Raw genomic sequence first — 19,181 nt, forward strand, 5'->3', positions numbered from 1 at the left:
CCTATAGGGACTTATTTTTTTTGCCACATGAGATGCACTTTTCTGGTTCATAATTTTGGGGCATCTATAGCTAATTGGGGAGATTTTATTATCTCTTTGTTGGTGGAGGAAATGAAAATCATCAATTTTTAGGAACTTTTTTGTATTATTTTATTATTTTTTTTTTTTTTGCCATTTACCGTACCGTAAAAATAGTATTTTATTTTTATTCTATGGGTCTCCAGGATTACGAAAAGGTTTTTTAAATAGCATTTCCCATTTTACTGAATAAGAAGTAATTAGGCAAAAATGTAAATTTTAGCATCACTGACTTTCATATGCATAACTTTTTTATTTTTCAGCTTACAAATCTGGTTAGGGGTTTATTTTTTGCGAGAATATTTGTTCTTTTTAGTGGTCTTAGAGTGCGTAACTTTTTTTAAATCCCTTTTTAGAGCATTTTTTTAAAGGGTATTAATTGAAAATTATCTTTTTTTTTTTCCCAGCGTTTTTGAGGTTTTTTTTTTTTTTACGGGGTTCATTTTGTAGGTCCAATAACAATTCTGTTTTATTATGCAGATTGTTACGGATGCAGGGATACAAAATATGTGGGGGTTTTGTGTATTCTATTCAATTTTACTGAATAAAAACTAATTTGGAGACCATTTTGTTCATTTTAGCATCACCATCTTTTCATATGCATAACTTTTAATTTTCGGCTGACAAATCTGGTTGTTTTTTACGGGGTTCACTTTTCAGGTCCAATAATGATTGTTTTATTATGCAGATTGTCATGGGCGTAGCGATACCAAGTATGTGGGGGTTTTCTGTATTTTATTCAATTTCACTGTATAAAAATTTTGTTCATTTTAGCATCACCATCTTTTCATATGCATAACTTTTTTATTTTTCGGCTTATTTTTTACGAGAAGAAGTTTTTTTTTTTTTAATTTTTTTTTTGTGGTCTTATTTTAGAGTACGTAACATTTTTTTTAAATAACTTTTTAGATCATTTTTTTTAAAGGTATTAATTAAAAAATATCTTTTTTCGGAACTTTTTTTTTCCGTTTTTTTTTTCCCCCTGTGTTTACCGTACAGGTCCAGTAACGATTCTGTTTTATTATACAGATTGTTACGGACGCGGCAATAACAAATATGTGCCTTTTTTTGTGTGTTTGTGTTTTTAATAGTTTATTAAGTGTTTTTATGGGAAAATGTCATTTTAGGGGCTTATATTTTTATGTATTAATTTTATTCTAATGTGTTAACTTTAGTGTTTTTACATGTTTTTACTTATACTTACTTGAACCAGTGATACTCTGATCACTGGTTCAAGTTCAATACACTGCTCTACAATACTATTTTATTGTAGAGCAGTGTAAACTGTCTGAGCAGGCAGACAGTTTACAGTCAGACCCGGAAGGGATCTGACTGGCAGGGACATCGGGCAGCCCCGGAGCACTAGGCAGACATCGGGGCTGCCCAGAAGAGGATCGGATCCCCCGGTAAGCGGCACGGGGGATCCAATCCACAGCAGGAACACCCTTACAAGCCACGGCCATGCTTGACCGCGGCGTGTAAGGGGTTAACACCCGCAATCCGAGTCGGCTCCGTTCGCGGGTGTTACAGAGCGGTGTCAGCTGTGAAAGACAGCTGACAGCCGCTGCTTCTGGTACTGGCTCCATTCGTGAGCCGGTCCCAGAAGCTGGACGTTATACTACGTCCCCGGTGCGCTAAGCATCTAGCCCCAGGGACGTAGTATAACGTCGTGGTGCGCCTAGGGGTTATAGATGGGACTCCTATTATTTGCCAAACTCCTTCCGCCTGTTATATCTTCAACTCTTCCATGCTAGAAACGCACAGTTACCTGGTGAGCAGTTGGTAGAAAACTCCTTTCCTGTTCCCCTCATCCTCCTGCAAGCCCCGGGAAGGGCCCTCCAGGCTGTAGAAAGAGTTACTATCCACTGACATCAAACACCCACACTAATGAGGGCATGGTGGGAGAATGACCTTGATGGATGAGGAGTGGGATCTTGCTCTCTCTTTGCCTCAGCTGGCCCCCCCTAAAATGGGGGGAGAATCTCTGAGATAAAATAAATATATATCTCTCCATCAGGCATACTTAACTACTAGAAATCACTGAGGAGCTGAATTGGGTATGTCCCAAAAATACAATTTCTAGAGAAGGAGTCACGGGTATAATTTGGGAAAATAAAATAAAACTTTTAATAAACACATGTTAAAAAACTCTCCAATGTGTGTACTAAGGTAAAGATAATGACAACGTGACACACTGTTACATCTGATAATAAAAGAGGACTGTTATGGCTCACAGAGTGCACTCTGCATAAATTGTTAGCAGATGCAAGTTTTCTCAGTGGCCATTAAGCAGGTAGGTATGTAGCGTATTAAAGATATCCCCATTGCCTTATATTCAATTTGTACCCAGTAAGGCAATAACGGAAATTATTCCCTGCTCGTGGAACAGTCCTTTGTGCTACAATCACTTATGCCCTACCTTCTCATCTCTCCACCTCTACGCGTTTCACCCCTGATGGTCGTAGCCCACCATACGCTGGCGCCCACCATCAGGACGCCAGCGCTCTTTTATTTTTGTGTCCTGAATGAATGTAGGATATAAGAATTCATTCTAATTAACCTCATCCTCTACGGTTCTCCTGACGAGCCCCACCATCAGGGGTGAAACGTGTAGAGGTGGAGAGATGAGAAGGTAGGGCATAAGTGGTTGTAGCACAAAGGACTGTTCCACGAGCAGGGAATAATTTCCGTTATTGCCTTACTGGGTACAAATTGAATATAAGGCAATGGGGATATCTTTAATACGCTACATACCTACCTGCTTAATGGCCACTGAGAAAACTTGCATCTGCTAACAATTTATGCAGAGTGCACTCTGTGAGCCATAACAGTCCTCTTTTATTATCAGATGTAAGTGTGTCACATTGTCATTATCTTTACCTTAGTACACACTGATGCACACATTGGAGAGTTTTTTTAACATGTGTTTATTAAAAGTTATACTTAACTACTAGTAGGGTTAGTAAATTCCGTCCTGGGTTTCCGGACTCCTCTCCTAAGTGCTCTGAGACCTAGAGAACCTTCTTCCATCTAATATGGTCCTGCCCTGTGGCTAGAGGGTTTTGAGAACAGGTATGTGAATTTCTGTTGAATATAATGGGAGTGGCTGTCCCAGGTGACCTCAAGCTCTGTCTCCTTCTTGTAGACCCTGAAGCTTTCCAATCCACTGCAGGACGTGCTTTTATTACCGAAACTCTGTACTATGCTAGAAAGACAGTAACCAGATTTTGGATGGCTGCACATCCCATACCCTTACTTGTAGAAGGATAGGAGGTTCCATGCCTTCTGGGACAAATGGCTTGAGACTCTCCCTTTACTGCGGTTCCCAAATTCCAGACCTAGACACTCTGACATAATTCTCTCTCGCCCTTATCTGGACATACTATTAGAGGAGGTCCTGGGGTAGGGTCATGGTGTAGGTGCAAGGTTGGGTGCTTTTGTTCAGTTTGTGTTTCAAACTTGTCTTTTGTTACAAGGGCATGTGCTTAATTTTATTTGAAACCATTTTTGTACTGCATACTTTGCACATATGACTGTAAGCATGCTTGATGTTCCTAAGGCATTAATAAAATGATTCTTTCAAGTTCAGAGCGCTGATTTATCAGGCTGTAGGTGGCCAGAAGTGGTAATATCTCTAGCTTTCCATATCTCAAATAAGCCATTCTCCATGCCCTGATGAAATTTGAAATGGTTCCAAACTGGTAAATTTTTTGCGAGCTAGAAAAAGTTTAACCATAGAAGCCACCAAGTGTCCTTTCACAATGGGGCCTTCAGTGATGTTCTGCCTGTTCCAACCCCTGGGTGGATATTAGAAAAATGATCCCTATTGCCTAATGAATCTAATGCGGCTTTGAAGGCAAGCTAAATTAATTTTCTGCACATTTTATATCACAATGAGAGCTGATCGAACCTAGTGTTTGGTGGCCTGGATCAATAACTTATTCTATGCTGATTTTAAATATGCCTTTGTCAGCATTCTGAATCATTTCAATAATTCATAAAATTTTATTTCACATTACCTGGCTCCTTGACAGCAGCATGTGGTAAGTGTCAAGAGGCGGCAGCTGCAGCCTGTGTGCCCATGCATTCAACCTCTCCTCGACACCATCACTTTCCTTCCCCTGTCTGCTCAATGCACATGACAGGAAGTGGGGAGGGCTGAGAGAGCAAAATGACTTGGCGGAGGAGACTAGACTGTCCTAAGCACACACAGGCTGTAGCTGCCCCTTCCTTGGGTCCTTACCCACCCTGTCTTAAGCTACATCACATTTATAATCCAGCATCAAACATTGATATGTCTGTAAACCCCCCGCCACATATCTACACAAGCAATATATTTTTCCTGTATCTATGAGATCTAGAGATGTGGTGAGTTGAATTTGAAAAAGGGGCACTACCTTGTCTAAAATTTTGTTGATTTGTAGGTTAGTGGGGTCAAGCTCCTGTATGAATCTGAACTTGCTGATGCCCGGAAAGTATTGGATGAAACCGCAAAGGATAGAGCCAGGTTACAGATTGATTTGGGGAAGTATCGGTCAGACCTTGATGAAGTAACAAAAGCGTAAGTCTAAATAAGTCGACTTCACTATTGGTATCCACTCTGCAGTTTGTTGTCCTAGCTATCAAGGGAAATGTTCATTTGATGCCAAATAGAGAAAAAGTGGTGATAATATGCATCTACTCAAAGTACATGAAATTTAAGTCTGCAAATTTGACAGCTGCTCCAAAGATAGGTTTTTGTGACTCGCCTGTAAAGCCTGCACCTGTCTGCATGTCCGCAAAAAATTGACGTTCAATATCTGTGTGCAGTCTATATTGTATCTGCATCTGTTTTTTTTTTCCTCATTCACAAAGTTTGAGCTTCTACTCTAATTTCTACATTTGATCCCTGTGCTGTTCGGTTGGTTAGGTGATCCATTGACTTCTTCGGAGGTTTGTTGTCACCATTTAAAGGAAAAAAATAGTTCACGCTGCAATTTTTTTTTCACATAATCTGCATTTGAAAAAAAAAAATGTGAGCAGACCCATAGAAATCACTGGATCAGTATTTGCAAAGAATACTGACAGCATACTGGATTTAGAAAAACACCTGTCTAAATGAGCCTTTAACAACAGGAGTAAAATAATATATGAAATAAAGTATATAGAAAAGAATAGTACTATTGCATACTCTCTTCAGTTATGTTTTAGTTACACTTTAGATAAGTTTTTAATAATTCCTTCTATAATTCTTTCACTTTAACCCCCTTATTTCTAACTTGCCTAGACTGAAGAAGAAAGACGCAGACTTGTTTCAAGCCCAGCATCGTAATAAAGATCTGGAAGCCTTGCATTTCAGGAGTGAGGCCGAACTTAAGGCAGCCCTTGAAGAGAAACGTAATCTGGAAGCTGATTTGGCTGATGTGCGGGGTAAACTTGCTAAGGTACACTGCTACTTCCATTTTGTTTACAGTTGAGAATCTGTTCCTTCTTGAATGATTTACAGGTTTGTCTATTATCATGTTATTAGGCTTACTGAATCTCGTGCTTGATGATCTACCACATGAATGCTGTGTTTTACACCAAGCACACTTAAATACTGGTGTGTGTGTGTCCTGAAACAGGATCTGTTCCCCTATCTTTTAATGGCCTGGTTTTTGATGGAATCCTCTTTTAAAATCACTGTCTCTGGCTCTGTCATCTGCTAATTGACATCACAGACTCTATCTGTGGGAGGAGGCGGGCAGTATTAGCAGTTGTCATCGCGAAAGGGTGTTCTGTGACACACGGTAGTCCCCGAGGCTCATTTGCATAAGTTTTTATTTTTTATTTTCTCCAAAACAAGGCCATTAGAAGATAAAGAATTAATCCTGGTTTAAACACTTCGCGGGCGGTCGGGTCGCGCTGTATGGAGAGGGCTCATGGACTGAGCCCTCTCCATAGACGGTAAGTCTTTGCTGCATACAGTGATGGCTGCCGGCAGCCTCAAAAAGATAGTGGCGCATGGGCGCCGCCATCTTACCTGGGATCGCCGCTCCCCGTGACATCATCGGGGGGCGGCGAACAGTCTCCATGGTAGCCTCGGGTCTTCCGAAGACCCGAGGCTATTTCGTTTTAACCCCTTCATTACAATGTGCTGATAGCACATTGTAATGAATGAGGAGGAAAATCCCCATATACTTCCATACTGTAGTATGGCAGTATATGATAGGATCGATCAGACAACCTAGGGTTAAAGTACCCTAGGGAGTCTGAAAAATAGTAAAAATAAAAAGTTTAAAAAAATAAAAATTATAATTAAAAAAATCCTAAAATTTCTAATCACCCCCCTTTCCCTAGAACTGACATATAAATAAACAGTAAAAATCATAAACGCAATAGGTATCGACGCATCCGAAAATGCCCGATCTATCAAAATATGATAACTGTTTTTCAATGCGTTTAACCCCGTAACGGAAAATAGCACTTTTTTGCCATTTTGAAAAATATAAAAAAAATCTATAAAAAGTGATCAAAAGGTCGTACAGTTCTAAAAATGATATCACTGAAAATATTATCAATTTTCGCAAAAAATGACACCACCCACAGCTCCGTACACCAAAGTATAAAAAAGTTATTAGCGCCAGAGGTTGGCAAAATCAAAAAAATTAATTTTTGTACAGGAGGTTTTCATTTTTGTAAATGTATGAAAACATTATAAAACCTATAGAAATTTGGTATCCCCTTAATCGTACCGACCCAAAGAATAAAGTAGACATGTCATTTGGGGCGCTCAGTGAAAGATGTAATATCCAAGCCCACAAGAAAATGGCGCAAATGCGTTTTTTCACCATTTTCACTGCATTTGGAATTTTTTTCCCGCTTCCGAGTACATGGCATGGAATATTTAATACCATCACTATGAAGTGCAATTTGTTACGCAGAAAACAAGCCGTCACACAGCTCTATACGTGTAAAAATAAAAAAGTTATAGATTTTTGAAGGTGGGGAGTGAAAGATAAACATGAAAAAACAGGAAAGGGCCCGGTCCTTAACCGGTTAAAGGAAATCTGCCATGAGGAATCTACTATCAGAAGCAGATATGATGGTAGATTCCTCCTGCCTGCCTCTTCCCTAACCTGTAATTTAATAATCCTGGAACCTAACCTGGAGAAATCTATTATCACATCTTCTTCTGATAGGTTTCCTATAAAGGGAACCTGTCACCAGGGACCTTATTTTCACTAAAGACAGGTTGTAGAAGTCTTACAGCTGCATTGCAAATATGCCTTTGTGCCTTCTTTAAGCGTCTGCATTAAAAAAAATTGTGTTTTAACTTGCCTTGCACCCTGACAAAAATCTTCTCTTTAGTCCCAGGACTATGTTTTGGTTTGGATACATTTTCAAAAAATCATGTGACTTATCTGTTCTGCAAACTCTTGAGCTCTCGGCTCCCCATCTTTGTGCTCCTGTTCAGCTCTGTTCCCGTGCATGTACAGGAACGCAAAGTTGGTGGCTGAGAGCTCAGGAGTTTGCAGCACAGTCAAGCTGGACCACTGCCCCCTCAAATAGCTGAGTGATGGTTAGGGTTGCACCGATCCAATACCTAGAAAAGTATTGCGATACCGATACAATACTTTCAAGAAAAGAATAGAATAAAAGTATTATTATCTGAATCTTTAGGGTGCGGTCACATAGGGAGCTTACATTGCGTTTAGAAATGCAATGCAAAAGTCTGGGAGTGGGGTTCAGTTTGCATTTCCTTTGAAACACATGTGATCAGTAACGTTCACCAGTGATTTGCCAGGAGAAGCTTTAGTGCTTTATGACAGTGTAGTATATATATTGTAAAGGTTGTCCTGGTAATGTTTATATAAAATACTATACTAAACAGGATAATTTAAGGGCTCATGTAGGGTGATTCCCACTCCATATACCAGTGTATTCAGCCTGTGTCAATGTAACAGTTAAGCTCTTAGTTACATTAAACCCTCCCATTGACAGCCACTAAGCCCATAGCCTAATCTCTCTATAGCAGGTGGAGGTTATGGGTTCAAATTTCAGGGAAACATTTATTTAATTGAATTAAATACGCTTAGTGTCTGGGGAATCCCTGGGAGAGGTAAACACCATATATGGACAAATGATATTACCCTGATGTCGTGGTCACTGCTCTGCCACTCTCCTGACACATCTCTCAAAAGGATTCCCTGCCCGATGTCTGCAGATAATAGGAGTTTGTGGAATCATTCAGTACCGCACGTGACAGAAACCTAGTATTGAACCATTATGGCTTTAAAAGTATGGTACAAGTACTAAGATTTCGATGCATCATGGTGGTATACATTTGTAAAATTCCTCTGATATTGATGACAAGGATAGGAGTTTTACGAGATTTCTAATATGAAAAACCTATGTGCTTTCTAGTAGTAAGTTTTGTTCTTTTGCCAGGCTGAAGATGCTCACTCTGTTGCCAAGAGACAATTGGAAAGTGAGACTTTGATGCGTGTAGACTTGGAAAATCGATGCCAGAGTCTACAGGAGGAGCTGGAGTTCAGAAAGAATGTATATGAGGAGGTACAGTATTTGTGTTTATTAAACTGCTCATATCAATCTATAAATTGTTAATGATGGCTGTGTTCAAGCGTGTGTTTTTTACATTTTTTTTTAACAGGAGTTTAGAGAGACAAGGAAACGTCATGAACGGAGTCTAGTAGAAGTGGATAGAGGCCAAAAGTATGAGTATGAATCCAAGTTGGCACAAGCCCTGGATGAGCTAAGAAAGCAGCATGATGAACAAGTTAGACTATACAAGGAAGAAATGGAGCAGACTTACCAGTCAAAGGTACAAAAGTGAAATTTAAAATGCAAGCCCTGGCTACTCTTTTATTTTTCCCTTCGGTAAATCCGTGGTAAAATAAGTTGACGGGAAAAAGAGAGATGTGCCCTATATTATGCGTTGATGATACTCGGAATGTAGGGCATTTTGGACAAAATCTGTGAAGATACTAGCAGTTTGACAGTTGTTTGGAAACGTTAGGAATTGCTCAGCCCATCAAGTAAAGGAAATATGCAATCGGGAATACATAGACATTCCTGATGGTAAATTCCTCTTTCACTACACTACAGTTTTTATCTAATTCCCCTCCGCCCCCCCCCCCTTCCAACTCAACAAAAACATTCTGTCATTTATGTAAATGAACTTGAGGCTATTGGGGTGTGGAGTAGCCCACTCTGGTGCCGAGAGCCCCTGTTGGAAAAACTTAAAAAAAAAAAAAAAAAACAAACCACTGAAAATATTCACCTACAGTCCTCTTCATCTTGATCCTGGTGCTTTTCTTTGCTAATCTTGATACGCGGGGATACCTAGAAAAGACTTAAAAGGCTGGAGCATCGGTAACGAGATGTCTGGCGCTGTGGGCTGCTAATTATTCACGCCTGCCCCTGCGTGCATAATTGGCAGCTTGGAGCACTCATACAGACGCTCCGGATTATTTTCAGTGGTTTTATTTTTTCTTTCTGGAGCAGAGGGTGAATTCTTATCCTGCTACTTCACTTAGTGAGAACAGGACCCCATTCTCCGGGGTTCTTTTTGCTGCACCGTACTTCTCCCGTAGGGCGCCGCGCGCCCATTGCCGTCTTTGGGGGATGTATATAGGCCATATATGTCCCTCATGCGGCAGTGTGAATGTAGCCTTAGTCTGAGGAGTCTTGGCTATTCTTATTTTTGAGTTGGTGGTCTCTTCCATTGTTACCATAGCATTTGTTGGACTTTCAATTAAGTTGTTTACTTCTAGTTGGACAACATCAGGCGTTCTTCAGATCACAACGACCAGGCAGCAGAAGCAGTCCGAGAAGAGCTGAGTGAGGCGCGAATGAGGGTGGAGACGCTCAGTTACCAACTTGCAGATCTGCAGAAGCAGGTATAGCTTTTGACATGTAATGTTTACAGGTAGCTTTGGCAACAAGAAACTGCTGTTGGGTATTTGTGCAGGTGGATTCTCCAGACTAAATTAAGAACATCCCAGACATATAAATTATTATTTTTATATTGAAGTTAAATGCTTCAGATCATCGTGTTCGCGAGTTGGAGGAGATGCTATTGAATGAACGTGACAAATACCGCAAACTCTTGGACCACAAGGAGAAGGAACTGGCAGCCATGAGAGACCATATACAGAGGCAGTTAACAGAATATCAAGAGTTGCTAGATGTGAAATATGCACTTGACATGGAGATAAGTGCTTACCGCAAGTTGTTGGAAGGAGAAGAGGAGAGGTAATATTGGCAATCTTGATTGTCTCTGCATGGATTGCTGTAAAATAGCTTAAACTGATTAACCACTTTCCAACAAATGATGCTCGGCTTCACTAGTTTATTAAGATTTGATACTTCCACATAAAGTGGTTGCCAAAAGTGTTGGTACTCCTGCAATTCTGTCAGATAATACTCATTTTCTCCAACAAATTCTTTGGTATTAATATCTGCATTTATTTTGCTGGCAATGAAAAAACACATAAGAGAATGAAAAGTTATTGATCATTTTACACAACTCCAAAATTGGCCGAACAAAAGTATTGACACCCTCAACCAGAGGTTGCACTAATATTTTCCCAGAAGGGTAATAATACTCCCCTCACAATTTTTGAGGAGTATTTTTAGACGATGAGGAGAATATTTTCACTAATACAAATTAATAACTCCAAGGCTTATATAGTGTTATTAGAAGTCTATTTATACAAAAGCACTGTTACAAAACTGTTTTATGTGCTGAAATAGCCAATTAAGACAATTCTAGTAATGTTAAGGTTGCTGTCAGTCACGTGGTGCGTCCTTGGGACAGTTCTTTGTGCGTTTTTGCAGGTTTACTTAAATATTTTCACAGCTGCTTAAACTTCCACAAATGTAGAAAACCGGATTCAAACCAGCCAAACACATGGTAAACATGCAAAACGTTTAAAAATGCACCAAGAACGGACCAAGAATGCACCCTAAATGGTGCATTAAACTTTTTTTTTTTTTTTTTTTTTTTTTTAAACCTGGAACACATTTGTGTTACCTGCAGTTCTTCTATTTACATCATAGATAACTGATCTTATTGTAACAGCAAATAGGATCACTGTCATGAGGACATGCAGAGAAGGTGCACATGGCAACCTCTGCATGACTCGCCCTCTCAGCGCTCTGCATGAGCGTTGTATACATGGCTGCTGTGACAAGGGACTGAAGATATTGGCCCCCTGTCACAGTACAGGATCAGGCTGTGCATGTGACGGTCCAATTTCTCCAGTGAAATGGGCCCTGAACACTGCTGCGGTCGCATGACCTTACATCGGGTGCAAGGCTGCAGCTGTGAATGGACAGCCTGTGGCCCAACAGGAGCAGAGAGGCACGGGGCTTTTTTCAGTAAAACTGCCAGTATACGCAAAGAAGGGTCTCTCTTCATATATCATACTTGGTCTAACACATACTCAAGTCTCTAGAAACTTAAGTCAAGTGGAATGGGGAGGGGCTTGATCTGATCACATATGCGGTTCAGCTGAAACTGATATGATTAGTAATAAGCACTGTGTTTTGCATTGTTTACATACAAAACATGTGGTGCTTGTTACCAATTGCATACGTTTCTGATGTCTTGCACAAAGTCCCAGAGGTACAGGGAATGTATGAAGAGGGCTCACGGGCTGAGTCCTCTTCATACAAGGCTGGGGGTTGTTGCATATTGCAGCAAACCCCCACGCTAATAATCGCGGCCGGTGCTTGCAACAATCGCAGCTATTAACCCTTTCATTGCCGCATGGGCACCACCATCTTTATTGCGATCGTCGCTCCCCCAATCGGTTGCCATGGTAGCCTCGGGTCTTCGTTTGACCCAAGGCTACTTGGCTTCCGCAGATTTGTTACAATGAGACAGTGGCTTATTGTAATGAATGCGCTGCAAAAATGCCATATACTGCAATACAGAAGTATTGCAGTATATGGTAGGAGCGATCTGACCATCTAGGGTTAATGTACCCTAGATGGTCTAAGAAATAGTGAAAAAAAAGTTTAAAAAAGAAAATAAATAGAACTGATATAAAACATAATAAACAGTAAAAATCACAGACACATTAGGTATCGTCACGTCCCAAAATGCCCGATCTATCAAAATATAAAACCGGCTACGACCGGCGGTGACCTCAGACGGGAAATGGCGCCCAAATGTCCGAAATGTGACTTTTACACCTTTTTGCATCACATAAAAAATGGAATAAAAATGATCAAAATGTCGCACAGACCTCAAAATGGTAGCAATGAAAATGTTGTCTCATTTCGGAAAAAATGACACCTCATACATCTCCGTGCGCCAAAGTATGATAAGTTATTAGCGTCAGAAGATGGCAACATTTTTTTTCTTTTTTTGTACACATTCGTTTACTTTTTGAAAATGTATTAAAACACAATAAAACCTATATAAATTTGGTATCACCGCAATCGCACCGAACCTAAGAACAAAGCTGAGGTGTTATTTGGAGTGCACAGTCCGTCGTAAAAGCTGAGCCCACAAGAACGTGACGCACGAGCAGTTTTTTTCAATTTTTCCACATTTGAAATTTTTTTCAGCTTCGCAGTACACGGCATGTTAAAATAAATAACATTACAGGAAAGTAAAATTTGCTACGCACAAAATAAGCCCTCACACAGCTTTGTACTCGTAAAAACGAAAAAGTTATGGTTTTTTGAATGTAGAGAGCGAGAAATGAGTGAAAAAATACAGAATGTTTTCTATTCATTTATCTTTGGTAATAACAGAATACTGAAGGTGTGAATGTGGCCTAAGTAAGCAGGGGCTGGGCCAGTCATGTGTGATAAAGAATTGGAAAACCACAATACCCAGCAGCTCCTTCAGCTAGTTAGGTCTCCTCCTGCATACGTTCCTTAAGCATCTCCAGCAGTTTATCACGGTTGAAGACTGTGCTAATCTCCTGTCCCAGGGAACAGTCCAGCGGCTGTCTCACGGGTTCGACCACAGGGAAGGTGAGGACCATGAAAATGCGGGTGAGCCAAAGCATGATGGCGCCCGCTGCCAAGCCAGGCATGAGCACAGGTCCTGGGGCATGATCTCGCACAGCATGTTCCCGAGCAGAGAGCACAGCAGATGGTTGCCCTGGCAGTGAACTGGCTGGCACTTGGCCACATGCAACCTCTCATATTTGGAGCTGCAGCGCTGCACCACCTGCAGCTCAATGAGATCCAGAGCAAGGGAGAGCAGTGCGACGATGTAACATATGGAGCAGCGCCTTTTGCTCCTCCAGCGCCCACACGTTCGAAGCTGGACAGCTCAGCTTATGCGTAACATAGGGGATAAGTGCCAAGCGTACTTTTTACGTTTGCCACTTATTTTGGGCAGTAATTGCGCCCATTAATGCGACCTTTGCTCTACCTGACCTGTAGGGAGTGCAGTGGGTGAGTCACCAGTCTAACGTACTGTGTAGGGTGACATGGGTGAATCGTGAGCGGCTTTACTCCAAAATCTCAGAATCTCAATTTTCTCTAATATGTGGGGGTCAGTTACACATTGGGGCTTATTTACGAAGGGTCCGCGGCTGCACTTTTGTTGGGTTTTCCAACCTTGTAGGGATTTGCTCTGCTGTGATAGGTATTAAACCCCTTCCCGACTTGCACTGTACTAGTACGGCGCAAGCCGGGTCCCGGTGCATGAAGTGGAGCATATTGCAGCAAAGGCTTACCGGCAACGGTGCCGGTGGCTTCAAAAAGATGGCGTTGCATGTGCGCCGCCATCTTGTCGTGGATCTCCGCTCCCCGTGACCTCATCGGGGAGCGCCGATCAGTTGCCATGGTAGCCTCGAGTCTTCCGAAGACCCGAGGCTACTTCGTTTTAACTCTTTCATTACAATGTGCTATCAGCACATTGTAATGAATGAGGAGGAAAATCCCCATATACTGCCATATTGTAGTACTGTAGTATGGCAGTATATGATAGGATAGATCAGACAACCTAGGGTTAAAGTACCTTAGGGAGTCTGAAAAATAGTAAAAATAAAAGGTAAAAAAAATTATAATTAAAAAAACCCTAAAAACCCTTTCCCTAGAAATGATTTAAATATAAACAGTAAAAATCATAAGCACATTAGGTATCGTCACGGCCGAAAATGCCTGATCTATCAAAATATAACGGTTTTTCACTGCGTTTTAGATCGTAGCGAAAAATAGCGCCCCGAAGTCGAAAATGGCACTTTATTGATTTTTTTTTTTTTTTTTTTTTTTTTTAAATTTCAAAACGGTAAAAAAAAGTGATCAAAAGATTGCACAGTCCTAAAAATTATAGTGATGAAAATACCATCAAAAGTCGCAAAAAAATTATACCACCCACAGCTCTGTACACCAGAGTATGAAAAAGTTATTGGCGCCAGAAGACGGCAAAATTTTTTTAAAAAAAAATTTGTACAGGAGGTTTTAATTTTTGTAAATGTATCAAAACACTGTAAAACCTATACAAATTTGGTAGACTTGTAATTTGGGGCGCACAGTGAAAGCTGTAAAATCCAAGCCCTCAAGAAAACGTCGCAAATGCGTTTTTTCACCATTTTAACTGCATTTGGAATTTTTTTCCCCACTTCCCAGTACACGGCATGGAATATTAAATGCCATCACTTTGAAGTGAAATTTGCTACGCAAGAAATAAGCCATAACACAGCTCTTTATGTGGAAAAATAAAAAAGTTGAAGATTTTTGAAGGTGGGGAGTGAAAAATAGAAGTGAGAAAACCTAAAAAGGGCCAGGTCGTTAAGGGGTTAACTGGGATTGTGTCGCATGCGATGGGATTGTGACACTGCTGCGCTGGCTTTCATGCACCAGCCGTGCCCCTGGGCAATCTGACTGATTCGGACTTGGCGCAGGTTTTCTATTTGAATGCCTCATTTATTTATTTTTCAACAAAACAAAGTTACATCCAGTAATTTGTTCCAACTTAACATACCGTACTTGGTTGCAGAATGATCAATGGACAGATAGATATCTTTAACATTACAACTTTAATCAAACAGAACATAGTTAAAGTAATGATAAGAAGAGAGAACCAACAACTTTGGGGATAAAGCCTGCTTCATCCACCATCCGCACAATCTTGCGTTGAAATCTCTTGTAAATTTTTCCTTTCCGTTCACATCTCTGGAGGTGCCACAGTACCATGGGCTTTAAGTTTCTTGCTGACACTGCGCACGGTAGACACAGGAACATTCAGATCTTTGGAGATTGGACTTTTAGCCTTGAGATTGTTCAGACAGCTCTTTGGTCTTGTTTCTTTTCTCCATGCTCTATGTGGTACACACAAGGATACAAGGACAGAGGTTGAGTCAACTTTAATCCATTTCAACTGGCTGCAAGTGTGTTTAGTTATTGCCACCACCTGTTAGGTGCCACAGGTAAGTTACAGTTGCTGTTAATTACACAAATTGCAGAAGCATCACATGATTTTTCTTTTTTTTTTTTTTTTTTTTTTTTTAAAGTATATTTTATTTATTTTAACAAAACAATAAGGTTACATACAGTAATTTGTGTTGCAACCTAACAACATACTTGATTGCTTAGTGAACAATGGACATATATTTTGAACATTACAACTGAGTTGATCACTTAGTCGTACATTAGGTAGATCTTTATTAATGTTCAGCTAAATTTGGGTTATCTGGAATGGGTCCATCCATTTATCCTACTTTGTCACAGTCTCTCTATGTTCTGTTTTATTAAAGTTAATGGAACTTAGCAGACTAAAAGGAAAAAAAAAAAAAAAGTGCATCACATGATTTTTCAAACAGTGCCAATACTTTTGTCCACCCCCTTTTTTATGTTTGGTGTGGAATTATATCCAATTTGGCTTTTTGACAATTCTTTTTGTGGTTTTCCATTGAAGACAAATTAAATGAAGATAATAATGCCAAACAATTTCTGATTGCAATCATTTTTTGGGAAAAAACTGAGTATTATCTGACAGAATTGCTGGGATGTTAACATAGGACAACATGACAAGCATTTCAGTGTGATACTGTGACATATGAAAGCATATAACATGTCTTTTAGTTCAGGGGTCCTCTGGTATTTGGCTTGTTTTTTCGTAGGTTGGTTGTTCTTCTCTTTTTCCTCTGATATGTTATAACAAGCAGAAGACTGTCATAATACACCTCCTGATGTCTACAAAACTAGTAATTACAAGACACTGGAAGAAGACTGAATCTCCCCACATCAACAAAATTAACCAAATGAATACAACTTGCGCCTACGAAAAAAATCTTGGCACATCAAAACTTAACCTTTTAATAAATTTCATTTCAAGTGGAACCTCCTGGGCAGAAAGCAAACATTTTCGTACATAGCCTGAGAGTCTAAAGTGAACTTTGCCAATGGTATCAGAAATCACAGCTCGCCACTACCTTTTACCCATCCATCCCCCTTCCAAAATGTTAAGGACCTATTTAAAGCCATAAATGTTTAGATCATTTGTTTCATATATTATTCCTACCAACGATACAAATTTGTTACCACCTTGAATGTCAAGTATAACACAAGCTACACATGGGGCTAACCACCTTTTTGTAGTGGTCTGTCAGATGGTATGAAAATAATTTCACTTAAACAGAACCTGTCACCACATTTTCAGATGTACAGCTAGTGACAGGTTCCTATAGAGCCCTATGAATGGACAACCTTCTTTTAGCTAAAAATTGTTTCCCTCACATCCACATAAATCAACTTTTATATTATATTCCCTGGAATGAGGGGCAGCTTGGCCAGCCCCTTCTATCTTCTCCCCGTGTCCCATGCCTCTTCTCAGCATGTCATGTGACCAGAGTGACCTCACAGGAGCTTCAGCCTCCTAACATTAGCAAGCTGTACACCATGCATCACAGCAGCCTCCATGGACTTCAACTTCTCCAAATACTCAATGGAGGCTGCTGTGATTTCATGTGATCAGATACGTACATGAGGTAGATGTTGCGTATGCTACATGACCTTAGATGATAAAGTCATGTGATCAGGAATACGAGTGCCCAATGATTTAACAGAGCTCTCCATACAGCAGAATATCAGTCTGTCAATCAGAAACAAGGAAGCAGGGCAATTCATGTAAAATTTACTAAGCACGACTCCCGTCAGGTGAGTTGCATACAAGTTTACAAAAATTATTTTGTAACATAGCAGCCATGGAAAGGAACTATTTAGAAGTCTTGTTTTGGTTTTGTTTGTGTAACCGGTTCTCTTGGCTGATTGTGAAATATTTCATTTTAAAGGTTAAAATTGTCCCCAAGCCCACCAACTCGTGTCACGGTAACTCGAGCCACATCAAGCAGCAGTTCCACAACCACCAGTCAGTCACGCAACAAAAGAAAACGCATGGAAACTGGAGAAAGTGAGGAGGCCAGCTGGATCAGGCTGCCTCATGCTGCAAGCAGTGCTATTGAAAGAAGCAGCAGCAGCAAATTTCATATGACTCAACAGTCCTCTGCCACTGGTAGCATCACTGTAGAGGAGATTGACCAGGAGGGAAAGTTTATTCACCTGAAAAATAATTCTGATGAGGTATGTTTTGGCTTTATAGTAACTTATTTTGATCTTTTAAAGGAAATTCATATAATACAACTAATATATAAATGTTAATATGAGGCTAAGGGGCAACATTGCCACGGATAGGCTTAAGAGCTAGTTGAAAGCGTAGTTCTCTACATTATAGTTGTTTGAATATGGAATTTGTGTACTTTTATGCTTTATTGAGCCAATTCAGTGCTCTGTCCTCCTCCAGTCCCTGTTAGTCTTGTGTTTTAATATACCAGGGTAACTTGAGATTTTGGTCATCAATCTGAGGGCATTAAAACAAAATGTTTTCATTAGAGGCAATTAAACCATTTTGTATTGCTTATCCACTGGATAGGGGCTGAAGGGGGCTGTGTGCCCAGCAAACTATTGACTTGTGTTGGATTTCTGCACAGCTCACAAGACCAAATAACAGAAGTCTGTAATACAATGTTGATTAGTGGGGAATCCTGGCAGCCAGATCTCCTACAATTTAGACCTTTATTAATGGTCATTAACAAAAAATAAACTTGTTTAGCTCCTTGGCGATACATATTGAACAAGTTGCCAGTGGATCAAAGGGATTCTGTTCCAAGGGTTGAGCATTTTCTTAAAGTCCTGCATTCACTAGGGTTCCCCATTTCTAATGCATGGAATTGGCTTCTAGGCTCTGCAAGATAATGGGGATGACTCCTAGGTGCTTCAATGCATGGACTGTATATTGGCTGTGGGGGTAATACCAATGAGAACTGAGATCAGTAGAAGTAACTCATTGCTTACAAAATATGTAATATCTATTGTGTCATTTTACGGGGGTAAATCATATTGATTTTCTTTTGTCTCTATTCCCATAAGTCTCAGCAATGCTTATTATGGGATATTTCATATATTTATGAAATATATCTTCCATTTAAATCTCAAATGAAATTTTTTTTTTTTTTTGATGCTCTATTCAAGTTCTTCCTTTTTTGAATTTCATGGAATTTAAATGTTTAAATCTGCCTTGTAGGATCGATCCCTAGGAAGCTGGAGACTCAAGTTGTACATTGGAGATCAAGAAGAAACGGTATATAAATTTACACCAAAGTATGTGCTTAAGGCTGGACAGTCTGTTAAGGCAAGTATGTTTTGTAAATATACAAAGTGTGATGCATAATCCGTTGTTCACTGGTACATACCTTTACTACCGTGTATATACTCGAGTATAAGCTGAGACCCCTAATTTTACCACCAAAAACTGGGAAAAACTACTGACTCGAGTATAAGCCGAGTGTGGGAATACAGCAAGCCCCTAGAACAGTGATGGCTAACCTATGGCACTGGTGCCAGAGATGGCACTCAGAGCCCTTTCTGTGGGCACTCAGGCCATCACCAGAGATGACTCCAGGTATCTTCCTGCAGTCCCAGATAGCCCAGGACTTGCTGTGCACAGAGTTATTTTAAAGTGACAGCTGTACCTGGGACTATTTTCTGCTTTATTGGTGTCCTCAGGGTGCTGGTATCAATGAAAACTGTGACAGAGAAGGGAGTATAAATCACAAATTAAATTTCTGTGTTGGCACTTTGCGATAAATAAG

The 19,181-nt window shown here is 40.1% G+C and overlaps 2 protein-coding genes across 2 annotated transcripts in view; both read left to right on the plus strand.

Moving 5' to 3' along the window:
• Window positions 1-19,181, plus strand: part of LSM7 (LSM7 homolog, U6 small nuclear RNA and mRNA degradation associated) — a 528,664-nt gene that overhangs the window by 326,434 nt on the left and 183,049 nt on the right. The gene's annotated exons all lie outside the window — the stretch shown is intronic.
• The window catches only part of LMNB2 (lamin B2), a 31,176-nt gene that overhangs the window by 6,423 nt on the left and 5,572 nt on the right, over window positions 1-19,181 (plus strand). The window contains exons 2-9 of the mRNA XM_072113925.1: window positions 4,503-4,639; window positions 5,345-5,501; window positions 8,488-8,613; window positions 8,711-8,881; window positions 9,834-9,959; window positions 10,094-10,314; window positions 17,325-17,613; window positions 18,614-18,721. Coding sequence (XP_071970026.1) covers window positions 4,503-4,639; window positions 5,345-5,501; window positions 8,488-8,613; window positions 8,711-8,881; window positions 9,834-9,959; window positions 10,094-10,314; window positions 17,325-17,613; window positions 18,614-18,721 — 1,335 coding nt within the window. The remainder of the gene's footprint in view (window positions 1-4,502; window positions 4,640-5,344; window positions 5,502-8,487; window positions 8,614-8,710; window positions 8,882-9,833; window positions 9,960-10,093; window positions 10,315-17,324; window positions 17,614-18,613; window positions 18,722-19,181) is intronic.

The sequence above is a fragment of the Engystomops pustulosus genome, chromosome 1 (genome assembly GCF_040894005.1).
Source record: "Engystomops pustulosus chromosome 1, aEngPut4.maternal, whole genome shotgun sequence".
Classification (NCBI taxonomy): domain Eukaryota; kingdom Metazoa; phylum Chordata; class Amphibia; order Anura; family Leptodactylidae; genus Engystomops; species Engystomops pustulosus.